Source organism: Platichthys flesus, chromosome 5 (genome assembly GCF_949316205.1).
Source record: "Platichthys flesus chromosome 5, fPlaFle2.1, whole genome shotgun sequence".
Taxonomy (NCBI): Eukaryota; Metazoa; Chordata; class Actinopteri; order Pleuronectiformes; family Pleuronectidae; genus Platichthys; species Platichthys flesus.
The window spans coordinates 4,537,979-4,553,513 of NC_084949.1; the positions used below are offsets into that span (position 1 = coordinate 4,537,979).

Here is a 15,535-nt window from a genome sequence, read left to right on the forward strand (position 1 = left end):
TCGGGTTTGAGGACGACTGCTCCACACCTAATCGAGGTGTAGAGCGGGAAAGGTTGGTAGAACTAACCATGTAATAAATAACTACTGTATGAAAAAAGTAGATCTAATTCATTTATTGAAGCTTAAGTTGGACAGCTAGCTCAACCATCATTATAAGTTACAAGGCCTTTGGTCATAATGGCTCCAGATGTCCAGACTCAAATATGACAAACATGTCTAATTAAATTTAGTTGCCGTAAAGATATAAATAGATTGAGTCAAACTGATCTCTCAAAAAATGACAGTGATAGAATAAAAATCTAACCGTCAACACTTTTTTTGTCTTTTACACTTTTCTGTCAGCCGTCATCTATGATTGGTTATTGAGTACGAGTGATTCCGTTTTTTCCACCAGAGCATGAAGCCAGCATCACGCCTGGAGGCAGTTCAAAAATAATAGAAGTCATGGAGGGATTGGGAATTTGTCTCCAACAATTGATCCACCCTGACTGTGACGTAAGCTGTGGTACTCACTTTCAAAGGTTCTTCCTGCTGCTAGAGAATAATGAGATCCCACATGGCAGCAGTGGGACTTACGATCTCTTTTAAGAACAGCACGGGCGCCAAGAGGGCCTGACACTCACGGAGCGAAGAGGAGGACGGATGCCAGCAGGGCAAGTTGTGATGCTGATTGGCAACAAATTGAGGGCAAAAAAATCTGTTTTGGTATGTGCCAAACGTTTGACAAATGATACGAAAAGCATCAGTTACACCATCATTTTCCCCAGTACAGCACAACCTCTCTGTTCACTTTTTCTAATTGGACAAGAGATTATCTTGTTTTTATTTTTGTTTGTTTAATATAAAAGGGGAAACGATATAAACACGGATGATTAAATACGAATAGAGTCCAGCAGAAAAGACAGACGGGCCAAAGTAAACAGTGCAGACATATTTAAAGAATACATTTCAAATTACTGTTTGACTTTAAAACAAGAACGTGCTCATGCTAAGTTGTAAGCAGAGATAATTGATGTGTGAAACTAGCAAACAGCTGAATTTTCTCCCTGTGGCTACAGCAAAATAAACGTTGTCCAGCAGCTCTGCTCTGAAAAAAAGGGTTAATGGTGGAACAAGGCAGAAATGCACATGTTACAAGTATGAATCCACATAATGCAAAAGGGTCATATAAGAAATAAAGAAAATCCTTTGCACTTTGTTTTGGTTTGAATCAAAGCCATGACACAAGTAGGGAGAGTCTTTATCGTGGTTGCACTGTATCTTTTCAAATCTCACGACACTACATACCCTATCAATTGAGTGCAGTACAGATGCATTCAATGCAGTAAATATAGGTGCTAATATGCATTTGTCAGCCTGAGATGATGAGGACAGCTTGCTTTAGCTTTGAATTAGAAATACATGTATTTTCTGAGTCTCGTGAATATAGGAAACCACAGAGGCCCAGCAGCAGGGTTAGCATGTTGAGAGCTGGGGGGTGCTATTGAAGAGATGGAAGCACACGCTTGTTGAGGAGTTGGTTCAGTCTTCTTTGGTTTTCACAAGATATTCATCGCTTGACTGCTTCTTTCCCATAAGGGCTGATATGCAAATGACACTCAGATCAGCCTGGTTTTAACACTACAGTTTCCTCCTGAATAATTGTTCTGGTTTTCACAACCATAAGTGTGTGTCTGAAATCTACCTCTTGATCAACTTCACAGGATATCATCAACAATCAGTAGCTTCCCGCTGGTTCAGTAAAGAGTAATGTCAGAAACAACTCAGGATGTTTTCACACCTAAGATTTACTAATGATATAGGTATGTCTTTCATCCCTACATGGGCTTCATCCACGTATACTTGACATGAATAGGTTTGCTTGACAATTCTCCATGCAGTAGTCTTTCTGTGTCAATGGAAAAAACAAATGAACCCATTCATTTCTTTGCCACTGTAACATCATTATTGTATGACTACACAAATCATCCGCTTCAGGCACAGTACATAGCCTTTTTATTATTCTACTGTTTAATGCTGAATGAAGATTAAGATTAAGAACTATCAGAACTATCCAAAAAAGTGGTTTCACATTACAAACAAACCGGACCGCGGCTCAGTTTGATCTGAACCGCGACCACCTCTTTTGGTCATAACACTTGTTTCAGTTGGGACTAAACTGAAAAGACAGAAGTTCCAAAACAAACAAGGTGGTTATGAAATGTTAATTTTTGCATGGGTCAATGTGATACATTACTTTCAATTGCAGATTGTTTTGGAGACCATCCATCTAAAAACTATTTACTCAAATTTAAAATTGTCAACATAGTGGAGATTATAGTTGAATACTGGATATCTAAGATATAGTAGATGTTGACATATTTCACTGCAAACTTGACAACTTTGACATCCTGGAGGCCCACGAGTAAAGTTGTTGTCAAATCTGAATCAAAGTGGTAGCCTTTGACCAACAGACAGATTTTTTTCAAGCGCGAGAAATGTTATCAGTGTAAGCCAAGTGAAGATTTGAAAGAATAGTTTATATAATCAAAAAATGCAAAATCATCATTTTCGGGAATGAGCAAATTGGTTAACTTACGTCTTCTCTCAGAAATGGAATTAAATGTCCAATTTTTTGTTGATGACTTACATACCCTCCCATTAATGTCAGTGGTGGAGGTGTTCTGAAACATGGAGGTGTTCTACAACACCTGGAAAGTTTCACGTAGAAAAACTTATTGGAAGAAAATAACCACTGAACTAAATTAGTTATGTCTCGTGGTAAAAGAAGAAAAAAAAACAATGAGTGAGAACAGATACTAATATGAAGCTGATAAACTGTTCCCAGAAAAGTGAACAGTAGAGGTGAGCTGAGGTTTGTCTGGGCTCTAACTTATTACATGGCAAAACTCAGCAGTAACTCATCAAAAGCTTTTGATCTTCTTCAAACTATTATGAGTGAGCAAACTTAAGGCTGCACCAACAGCTATGGCTGGTGAACTGAGAGTTCCTGTGATGAAGAGGGCACAGATGAGTTGACAGGAGAACCGAGGGGCTGAAGGCCAGAGATGAAGAGGAAATTGAGGGATTATTACCAACAGAGAGTGAGGTGGCCAAACTGTAATTGGATCGATGAATAGGAGAGAGTGAGTGCTGGGAGGACAGGGTAGGAGTGGGCTTGTACATATTAAACACTGAGGAGGGAAATGAAGTGGAAGTTGTGTGAGGAAACTACTATGCTGCTACTGAGGTGGGAGGTGGAGGAGGAGCGGGAGCAGCAGAGTGGCCCCCTCAGGGCCGGATCTACAGCTCATTACTCCTTCAATCGGCCTCCTGTCGCAAGTCACCATCTCGATCAGTAGTAGGCTAGAAGGCAAACGGGCAACCACAAATCCAATCTGCTATGTTACTGACCTCTTATATAAATGAGATAAATCACACTTTGTAAGAAATTACTGTTTTGTTAAATATGAGCAGTAATTTCTTATTCAATTAAATAAAACGTTTTACTACCTTTTATAACAAATCCTGATCTGGTCAATGATTTTTGACATTTGCTATCCTAGCTATTTAGCCCTAAAATCCTACATTGAATATTTAAGTTTAAATTGAATAAATCCTTCAAGTACACCATTTTAAAATACACTCAGAAAACCTAATGTGGAATGGTTCTTGAAGGACTCTGCCCCCAGAAATCTTCCAAGCCGAAGGTGGTGTGAAGCTGGTTCTGAAGAGTTAGCAGCTGTAGCTGAGGACTGCAGCTGAAATCAACTGTCAATATCAAGGTTCCTGACATTCTTTCCTCTGCCTCTTGTTTAGCCAGGACTTTGTGTCTGATGGCTTTTAAAACTTCATCCACATCTCTAGACCTGCTTCTCATTTGTGTTTATACTTGTCCTTGACTTTTATTAACTGTGTCTGGTCTCTTTTTAAACAAGTGTTATGATGGATGCAGATAAGGAAGTGGATTATCCTGCAGGAATGGTTTGGGATGTTTAAAAAATATATTTTCACCCATAGGTGACAAATGAAATTCATTAAAATTGCTGACAACAACTTCTGCCTTTAGAGCGCTGATTGGTCAAAGGTCAAGTAGTCAGTGACCACAAATAAAGCCGATTGGATTCTTGGTCTGAGATTCCAGGACCGTCATATTGAATGTCATATGACAAAATAAATGGTGCCTGATGAGCACAATGAAAGATCTTGACTTTTAAATGATCTGTAGTGTAGAGTCAAGATTATATTAGAATATATAGTAAAAAAGAAATGGAAAGTAAGGAATATTTTAATTTCAAATGCCTCTTTCCACATTTCTCATTGTTACAAGAGCTCGTAACAAGCTGCTCATTAAGTGGCAGCTGCAGTACAAGGACTTATTTCATAGCAACATTTGAAATGATGGTACATTCTGATGAATCTGAGCTCTTTGATCATTACAAAGACAAGTGCGGAGATGGATTGGGGCCTGTCCGATCAGCATAGAATCATGCTTCATTACTGTTTTCATTTTAAATTAACCTTAGAGTGTAGTGCTTGTGGTATACTGGCTACATAATGTTCATAAAGGACATTTCCTGAACGTACAGGGATGTTGACCTTGCCTAAACAGCATTATTCAGTTTGCATGGAATTCCATCCTTAACAATTCACACAGCATTTCCAGTTTCACTGATACATATTTCATTTGGGAATTAAAAGTTTCTGTTTCTGCCTTAAGACCACAGAGACAGACTGCCGTGATGATGACACCCAGAGACGAACCCTGTAGCGGATCCGGCAGTGAATAATAAAACACCTGTTGACACAATGACTGGTGATTTGTCAGGGATACAAGCACATTTTCTCCCAGCTGAAAGTTACACATTCAAACTTTACTGATGTGCATATATATTAATGAGCAGTTTTCACCTGCTGACATGATTATTTAGATAGACGATTGTGTGTGTTAGTACAAAGAGATTTAACTGTCTCACCTGCATCCCAGGGGAACTTTAGATCATATGGGTGGTGAAGTAAAGGAGTATATGTTGAAGATATAAGTAACACAAAAGTACAAAAAGCCAAAGGTATGTTTGGTATTATTTAGAAATCCTCAACATAAGTTTGTTCCACCTGACAGCACTAACTAACTATATTTCTTAACTGTAAAATGTTTTTCTTACTAAATCTTCACTGTTCTCTTATTACCATATCAATCCCCATGAAAAATGTTTATGCTCTGTGCTCTTGTAAAAAGTTGTAACAATAAAGAACAGTGTTAATCTCTCCAGTAGAGTTCACATAAAAGAAGAGAGTCTGTTACAAGAGGTTATGGGCTTGGCCAAATTACCCTGTTGGAGACCTTAGGGCAAAACCTGACTGTTGAGTCCCCAGACATGCTCCACCTCTATCCTACATCAGACCCCCCTGGCCACTAAGTTCCTTTGGGGACTTTAAGGCACGCTGTACGGTTCAAATGGCAACTTCATTATTTCCACATCGGTAGACCTACTTCCACATCACTGTGTCAGCACTGGAGAATGGTCTAGTTACATCAATTATTATGCTGCTATTGGGGAAATATGCTACGGCTTGTTTGTATTTAACAACTGTCTTGAGCTTTTTTTGGTGAAATCAGAGTTTTTTTTTAAATGGAGGGGGAGGATAATCACCTGAAAGATGCACCCATGGTAGTTATAGACCCACTGCATCCAGCGAATCATTATTTGCCTGTGACAAATCTTGGCAAAATATCATGTAATTCTGAATTGTTGCTTTTGTTCAGTTGCTAAATGTTTGGGGAAATGAAATCAAGATCCACTACTACTACCATCCTAAATCAATTCTACCTGTGTAATCCTTTTGACACAGGATCACATGAAGCCCCTTGCGCCAAATCTCTGATTTGCAATACTGAATAAGACAAATATAATTGGATTTGACTGTTCACAAGACAGGTAAACATTTGTTTACCAAAACTTTGAAAATACCAAGGGCCTATAATAGTTGACATTGTGCCAATGTGATGCAGTTAATCTGATTATCAAAACAGATCAACATGCAGTGAACCTTGGATATTTGAGGACCCCGGTGTTCTTCAGTTTTAGGTCAGTTGGTCAGTGTTTTCAGATTTTCAAATTGGCAGCCCTCTCACAAACAGCTTTTTTGTGAGATGTCTCAATATTTGCAGTGGCCTTGTAGCATTTTTTTAAAGCTATCCTACAATGATGAGTTATGGTAAATAACTAATTTAGGTTGTGACACATTAACTTTTGACCTTGCATTACGACAAGGTGCCCTAAATTTAATGCAACTGAAAGCAGGAGTGGGAGTCTTCTCCATGATCAGGCTGTATAACAATTGTGCTGAGGTCTCATGTTTACTGTATGTATGAAGTGTTTTTCTACGGTAAACCTGCTGTGTTCTTAAAAAGGTATCCACACGCTAGTCAACTAAGATATATGCAGTGTTACATAACATTTCCTCTGTTGTTGATCCTACGTCGAGAATAAAGATAGATGTGTCAACACTTTTCCACATAATATGGTTTGTGTCTGTGTGTTCAGGCTATAAATACCGATTGTTAGTGTTTATTTTTCCTCATTCGACATATAGAAGCTGGAAACATGGAAACGACAGATACATAGCTCTGTGTGTGTGTGTGTGTGTGTGTGTGTGTGTGTGTGTGTGTGTGTGTGCGCGCGTGCATGTTGTGTGTGTTTGTGTGTCACATGGGCCCTTACTGCTGCATTCCCATTAAAATTTCATCTGTGTTGCTGCTCATGAAAAAAACTCATATTGTTTACAGCACAAACATGCAGATAACTAGAAACGTCTTCATCTCACCATTGTACGTTTCATAGCTGAGTTGAAAAACTTACATGTACATATCATCATCAGCATTAACAGCATGTGCGCACTGCCTCTGTGTAAGTGCACACCTGATTATTCACACACATGCAGGAAGGCATGGCACCCCAGGGTCTGCGTTAGCATGTGTAGAGCTGGTGGTATCGGTGCAATATTGAAGAGATGGAGAGCGAAGCACTTGCCAAGGAGTTGGCTCAGCCTGCTTTGCATTCTACAAAGATCCATCGCGGCTGACTGCTTCCTCCCTAAAGGGCTGAATTACAGAGGTGATGCACCCTCGCATCTCCCTGATAAGTAACTCCAAAGTAATCTTTCTATTGGTCATGAGGAGCCACATTAGGGTCTTTAACAACGGTCTAAGACTGCGCTTCCTGCTCTGGGAAGCTGTGCTATGTGCTGGTAAAGAGGTGCTTTGATGAAATGCTAATGTAAGTGTGCTCACATATTAAACTAATGATAACATGCTGATGATTAGCAGATGATCTTATTAGGATGATCATTATCTTCAAACATTAACTGATTACTACTAACAACAAAGGTCAGCCAAGACTGTAGCATCACCACAGTGTTAATTGCTAATCAACATGCATGAATCTACCACATTTCACTATGATCCTATTGTTACAGATGTTACACTTTGACCAAAACAGTGATGCTACAGAAAAAGTAGTTATTATAATATATGGTCTGTGAATATAAAATATTATGACAGGCAGTCCAAATACGACTTTTAATTTTACATTTGGAGTTACTGTTGGAACAAGGGGGAGAATAACAGCGAGGGATAGTTGCTTAATGACAAATGTTGACCTATTTCATGTTCTGTTCAGTAAATCAAGCATCATAGCTCATGCTGCTGAACAGATAATCTCAACACTTTGAATTGTGTTTGAAATTTATCAAGTATTATTTCTCATTTGTCAGAACTTGATTCTTGAAGTCGACCTGCACTGGGTAGTTGTGCAAAATGAAAAGTTTTAGAATAATTTCACTGCTACGCATTCATCCTATAGGGAACTTAAATATTTGTCTATGAACAAATATTTTATTTTCCTTCATCTATCCCCTGCAAACCCCTGGTTTCACCCTGTTCTCTCCATCTCTATTTTAAGACGCTCATCTCCTCCATCCCTCCCCATATAGCATTAGTGGGGGTATCCCTTGAAAATGGCACTCCGTCAGTAATGATTTTCTGCTCAGCTGAGCAATGAAAGGTACATATGCACTCATTCTGCCTGGCATTCCCCATTTCTCTCTCTCTCTGTGTAAACCCCATCATCCATCCCTCAGTGCATCTTCTTAAAGTTTTAAAGCCAAGGTAAGCCTGCACATCAGTGAATCCCTGCATCCGCCCACTCTCAGTCTGCCAAACTCCACCCCAGCCCTTCTCCATTGTCTCTTCACCCTTTTTCACTCTGGGGCTGTGTGAAATTACAGAGAAGACAGCTCCGCATGTCTTCATTTAGAAATAATAAGCAAATGGGAAAGTCAGCAACTAACTATATGAAGAATAGGAAGAGGGAGGACAGGGTAAGAGGGAGGGGCATTATCCTGGGAGACTTTCGAAGAGTTCCATATCTCAGAGAAAGCTGGGAAGAAGGTTGATGGAAATGCAGACCATAGCTGGCTTGTTTATTCCAGTGGGGAGGTTTTTGTGCATCAGAACTCTTCTCAATCAAATTGTTATTCTCTACCAAACCTGACAGGAGGACACTGAGCAGCAGCTGTGGACTAGGTGTAGAATTAGTTATGTCCACCAGCATGCGGTACCTTCCTCCTCCAAGGCCTTGGATTTTAATCAAACCTCTGAACAGCAGTCAAAAGTGACAATAATGGGAAAATGGCAAATTCTAGGTGTGGCAGTAGAGAAGAATCCTAATGTTCGTAATTGACTGAGTAATGTCACTTACTTGTTTAAGAAATGGATTTAAGTACATACATATATATACACACAAACACGCACTCAAACAAAATATGTGATTGTTTGGACCAATAGGGTGTGGTTGTTTGTTTATTTTAGATGTTACAATGATAGAAATAGAGTAATCTCTATTTATATCATCATAACATTTTGTTACTGTCAAAATGTAAATAGAAGTCGACTAAATACATTTTCAACGAAATGGTTTATTTCTACTTTGAAGCTTTGGTGTTGGTGCTGAATTAGCTTATCAAACTCATATGGGCTAAGTGAGGAAATGTCATATATAATGCAAATATAAGCTAATCCAGGAATAAATTTCTCCAAGTTCATTACCAGCCAACAAGTAAAATTCATTACAGAAACACTGCCCCGACTACGTTCTTAATAGGAAGGAGAGGTCCCAACACTCCCTGCGAGCAATGACATCCATTTCTGGAGGAAGTGGGTATTAAGGAAAAGCTCAGTCAATATTATCCAGCAGTTTTTTAGCAACTTATTTTCCATAATGGGTTGTTGGTAGGGAATATCAATATTAATGGCAAAGCACCGAGACCTCATTATGCTGAAGGTCAAAGCGGGCTGTGGATTTAGAGAGGAGGAAGACAAACGAAATCTTTCACCATTTATGGCAGAGAAGAAAAATTCTGCTGGTTTGGTCAGACACCTTCCCAAGGCAACCTGTCATCCTCACTTACAAACTTAAGTTATCCAACGCTTTCAAATCTTTAGACATTTGTTAAACCATTCTTGTGACTTCTAATGTGTGCAAAGTGAATTCAGTCATTAAAATGCAAGGAACAGTGCAGGTAGGTGATGATTAATGACACATAAGGGACCTGGTTCAGTGCAGAGACACTGAATATACTGTAAGCACATAGTTCTGTGCAGGATGAGTTGATCACCTGCAGACAGTCATTAATATCTATACCCTAAATACACCTGCTTTTTTCCCCCATCAAGATATATGATCTATTGGATCCTGGGAAAACTGAAAAAACTGTCCTGGTGCGTACCACGTCCTTCCGCCAAGCGTCGTGGAAATCTGATCAGTTGTTTTTGTGTGGCCCTTCTCACAAATAAACCGACTGACAAACAGATAGGTGCCAGCTGTCGATACGGTTCTGCAATTACACCCCACATGCAGATGGGGAGTTACAGCAAATACCAAGAATGATACATTCATGTATGTGTATGAATTTGATGTTGACAGGGGATTGGGGCTGATGTAATCATCTTTGCCGGAGCGTAAAAGCTACCCCACGCTCGCTGTGCCCCAAAGACAGTCGACTGGCTGACGCAACTCATGTGCTCCTGCCTCAGCTTGAAGCCCCGTCAGTACAGTCCTCTGAATCGATGATACATCATGCTGCTTTCATAGGGTATTCAGTGCCCTTCACCTCTCCTCAAATTTTGTTATGTAGCAGTTGCACAAATCATTTAAATACATCTTACACTCATTAATCCACACTCAATGCCCTTTAAGGCAGTGGAGAAAAGGTTTTTGAATTTTGTTTTAACAAAAATATCAAATTAGTATTTTAATTATTTATTTGCATTTAAGATTTAGCTCAGGTACCTCCCATTTCTCTTGACCATCTTCGACTACAGAGAGAAATTACACAAGATGTAGAAACATCTTAAAGATGATTAAGAGCTTAATTCAAGAGTCATAAAATGCTTTTCTGACACACACTGAACCCTGGATAATATGCTGAAATTATCTTGAATGTCTACATCAGTTGAGGCTGACATTCTACGGACTTTCTCCGACCAGCCCTGAGTAAAAACTCTGGATAATGTTTAAATAAGCCCTTGTGAGAATACAGCAGGAGATTATCCTAGGGTTCACGTAGGGAATTGGGAAAATTGATGTGGTTTCTAACTGAGAAAAACTAAATAGACAAATATCTCAGGATAAAAATATAAAAGAGGAGCCATTCACATAGAGGACACCGAAGAAGATGTCCACTTGCAAAGATTCTTTTGTGTTGTGAATGTGTCTGGAGAGTTCATGACTAAAACCAGCTAATGTTAAGGCTCTGTATACTTAAGTGTTAATTTTGCCTGAATTTCTTTCCCCTATTCTACTGAAGCTGGTTCCACAGGGATCATCATCTCGGCTTCGCTGTGGATGATGTTGGTTTACATGAAGCATCGTAGCTGAATATTTTACATCATGGCTGAATACTGAGCAGGGTCAGTGCACAGAATAATGTTTGCTCTCAGCTCAGGACACATCAGGTCAGATAAAACGTGCGTTCCTTTTACACATGATTACGAATAAAGAGTTACCTGGACGAGCAATTAAATCAAAATTCCCCAAATAAAGTCAAAATTATTATAAACTTTTTGATTAAAAAATTATAACAACCTTGTGCTGATTTTTCAATTAAGAAGAAATTAATACAAGGGAAACTCAACAGATAATGAGCAGAAAAGCACTTAATAATCCTTCGACATATTCCTTACCAACTGTGAAAAACCATAACCATACATCTTCTGTGCATTGTTATAAAGTTTCTCCTCCTGCTGTTTAAAGCCCAGTCTGATTCATTAATGGAGCTAGGGGTGGGAATTAGCAACAATGACGATTCAATAGTATATTTAATATAATATTTAAAAAATTGTAAATAAAGTATTCAAAAAAAAATTGTATTGCAATACTTTGTGCTACTGTATCGATATAATTGCTAGTGCAAAATATCGCGATACTGACCAGAGTAGGTTTTTTCCCCCACCACTAAATGGAGCACACTGTCAGATAGGTGAAAAAAATTCACAGAAAAAAAACTCATAACCTCAGAGTGAATTTAAAGCATATTCTAAATGTAGCATGTGGAACACATATCGATTGATTTCCTCAGGGTTTATTTTTGTATGTGTCGTCAGAAGCTGAATTGTGGCAAAGAGAAGGAAGATAAGTGGGAGGGACTTTACCATCGTAGCGCAATCTTGATGGGCGTGGTGAGGCAGGAAGTGAACAGGTCAGCAGGGAGGTCAGGGTTCATGGGCAGCAGCTCGCTGGCCTCGCAGGCTGCCAGCTGGATACAGTTCTTCATAGAAGGGGGCAGCGGCATCTGGGCGAGTGGGTGGCTTGGGTTGATGGCTGCCACCTGAGCAGACACAAAATGACAGCATTTGTTAAAGGACTCAGACAGTCATGAGTGCGGCAGGTACTGCCCTCTGTCAATGCAACAGTATGATAGAATCCCTTCTTGTCCGGCAATTTGTCTTCAAAGAACAAGCACAACACCTGTTTTGTTGATGCATTGCTTTGTATAGAGCTGAATTATAGAGCTTTTATTTTAGAAAATGTGTGAAATTGGGTCTCAAGATTGTGTCGATGCTTACAGACCAGTGAAAAGGCCGACATGTAATGTATGAAAAAATAACAGCAGTCCAGTAACTCATTCGAACTTGAACAGAATTTGTCAAGTGACCACAGTTCTGCATCATGCCTGTAAAAATGGCATCTCCGACCAGGAGGATTTCAACTATAAAGCAGGAAGTGATGCCAGAAAGAATCTGAGTTTCAGACATGAATTGCTGAATTATTTAATTGCTCCAAATTCTGACCTGTTGTCTGAGGACATGAATGACTGAAGGACGGAAAAAGACGGGAAGCAGGTTGAGAGACATCTAGACTTTAAAGAGGGCAAACTAGTTTGAGGCCAGTGTTTGTGTCTGTCAGATGACACTACTACTGTTGATTTTCACGCTCGAGGTGCTGATTTCTCCATTTTGACCTTGTATGTCGAGAAGATGTTTTCATCTGTATGTTTTTATGGTTTTCATCAAACTAGCTGGGATTGTAACCTGGGAGGGGATCTTTATATACTCTTGGAGCTGATCAGTCAAAGCCAAAATATGATCCGAAAAACAAATTTTTCTCTTTGAATAATAGGGAGATTCTAAAGCTCATTTTAAAAATGGAACTACATTTTTTTTGTTCAAACCCATTTAAATGTATTATCAACTGAACCTTGTCTACAGAGATTAATTGTCTATTCTATACAGGAGCTTCTGTAATGTGGTTACCACATTCAAATTGAAATACAGAGTCAGGTAAAGAGAAGAGGAATTTCAGTGAAAACCCCAAACACACTGAGTTCAACTATTTTGCTTCTTTACCTACAGCATGAAACGAGCCATAAAAGTCCATTCCTTTTTGTTTTGTTTTCTCTCTGTTGCATAAAAAGAGGAGGAAAATCGGACTGCAAAAGAAACAAACAAGTCCTCTTTACAGGTTGGCCACCGTGAGCTTCCAGGCAAAACAGTGCATTTGAGGGACTGCCTGAGACATCTTGATACCATAATGATGACGTGATGGTTTATCGATCCCTGTGAGGACATTTTCTTCTTGCTTTGCCCCTTAGCAGGCGGTCGTCACTGGTTAACAATCCTCTTATCTGTTTTGGAAACACAGTAGTGTGGTAATTCGACACTCTGTCAATACTTGCCAAAATGAAAAATGAAAGAGGCTTTCATACGATGTAAAACTTTGATTATATTTTGGGCTCTTGACAATTTATTTGCTCATTGCGTTGTTGTTGTATTGATTTGTTTGCCGGGAGTTGAGCGTGGTTTGTCTTTTGCTAAATAGGCTTTAATGAGCTGTGGGTCTTAATGGAGGCAGCAGTCCAAGACTTCTCTTTATCATCACTGACTGTTACGGCTTGTTTCTTTTTCACTCTGCAGCCCTGCCCATGTTAAGATATTAGGGGGAGATTATTATAATTATTATTACCTCTTTTCTGCATAGCTCAAGCCTCTATTATTCCAAAAAAGTCTACCTCATGCTGATCATCATTTTAAACTGACTTAATTGATATAGTTTTTTTCTTTTCTAAATAATATGCATCCATAACAATGCCAATTGCACCTCTCACTGGCGTAATGCCATAAACGAATTGTCTAAGAAGAAAAAAATAGAATTACTTTACGCCTTAACTTTTTTCATTCTGGAACTTTTGCTTGGGGTGCATAGATAGGCTGTGATCATATTAAGCACATCTGTGCTAGCTGACAGTAGAGGGGAGATTTGGTATAAATTACAAACTGTAACTGTTAAGTGTCTTGAGGAGCTGTAACGGTTTTCTGTTAACGGCAGCGAAAATGCTGCCAAAAGTGCTAAAACCATTTCTGTGTTTGCAAACACTTCTGGGGCAACAGGCACTAAGGCTGAGCAGGAGTCGGTGTGCAAAACCCACAAACTGTCTGGCACCAACTCCCTTGGAAATCAATCTACAGTGACATGAATACACACAGTTATGCAAGGGAGCACGGCTTTAAAATAAAGCCGGCTTTAAAATAATCCATGTGAACACATATGTTCACATGGACACACATATTGCACAGTAGAGCGGGTGAAACACCAGAGTCTGAGAAGGGAAACTATTTCTTGGGCTTCCCAGTTTGCAATGTGCTGGAGCTTAGTGCCTGACGCATGGTGGGGTAAAATGACCTTACCTGAGGCGAGCACAGAGAGGACGTGGTCCTCTTTCTGTGCCCAAAGGGGGAAGTAAGATGATTAGACCATCAGACAGGAAAACCAATATGATCTACAGGCTGCCAGTGTCCAAAGAAAAACAGGAAACAAGGCAAGAGAAATGCTATCTCTAAAGTAGGCTGCAAAAGCAAAACAAAGTAAAGTGTTGTATTCATAAAACTGCCATGACCTGATTCAAGTGTTCAATCCAGTTTCCAGTTAAGCTAATCAAACTGAAAAAAAAAACTTGTGATGAGGCATTGTGGATTTATGTAATGCCTCTGTGCTCCTGTATATACTGCACACCATTCCTGCTCTCTGCTAGTCCAATAACTCATTAGTTGACTCTATAATAAGTGTAGGAACTGAGGCAGCTGCAGCGGAAGCTCTGATCTCAGTGTGAGACATGATGTATTTACAATGCTTCTCTATAAGGGGCTCTGCACGCACATGAATAAATCATTACATTAAATATACAGAAGAATAATCTTAATTAATGGGATGGGGTGTGATCATGTGTGTATTTGTGCCCCTTTTTTCTTAACAACATGCATATTGGATTTCTCTTTGAAATGCTTGCAGGTGTGAGTGCCTGGTCGTTTCTGTGCGGCTCTGTGTGGATTTGTGCCAATGTTCTTGTAACGCAATTCCTCTCGTCCCTTCTACGTCTATAGAAGCGAATGTGGGCTTGCTCGCAGAGACAGACATAACAAACAAGGCAGTGTTTATTTCTAAGGTCTCTTGTGGGGTTAACATGACAACATTATCTCTGAGAGTGACAAAGTCAGCTGCAATGATCCCAACTATAAATACGACAAGATTGCCAGCAGCAGCTGATTAATGCCAGGCATCTATTATAATTATCACATTAGCATATTCTAATCTCTCAAATTATCATGACAATCACCATTGCAGCTTTCTTTTTCCTCGTTTCCACTGGGGATAATCAGGGAAATATTTAATTAACAACAATTTCCTTTAGGAAAACCTCCACTTATTTCTGAGACTAGTCTTGCAGGGGAGGGGGATCAGGGCAGTCACAGACGTGCACGCAGGGCAACCAAAAGGCCACTCTTGTGAAGCCATAATTTTTAATAATTAATAATTTACTAAACTTATAGAAGGAACTGGTGGAGGCTTAATGTGAGCCGCCAGGCAACATAAAGACCTAACCCTTAACACACACACTCAGTGGCTATGTTTGCTGAATATATGGAGGAAGCAATGGGATATTTAAAAGGACAAAAACAAAGCCCTATAATAGAGCACTCAGAGCATGTGCATGCACACAT

At 39.4% G+C, this 15,535-nt stretch overlaps 1 protein-coding gene across 4 annotated transcripts in view; it reads right to left on the reverse strand.

Moving 5' to 3' along the window:
* rptor (regulatory associated protein of MTOR, complex 1) overlaps window positions 1-15,535 on the reverse strand; it is a 150,959-nt gene that overhangs the window by 75,446 nt on the left and 59,978 nt on the right. For all 4 annotated transcript variants that reach the window (XM_062387655.1, XM_062387653.1, XM_062387654.1 and 1 more), the window contains exon 7: window positions 11,693-11,868. In XM_062387655.1, coding sequence (XP_062243639.1) covers window positions 11,693-11,868 — 176 coding nt within the window. The remainder of the gene's footprint in view (window positions 1-11,692; window positions 11,869-15,535) is intronic.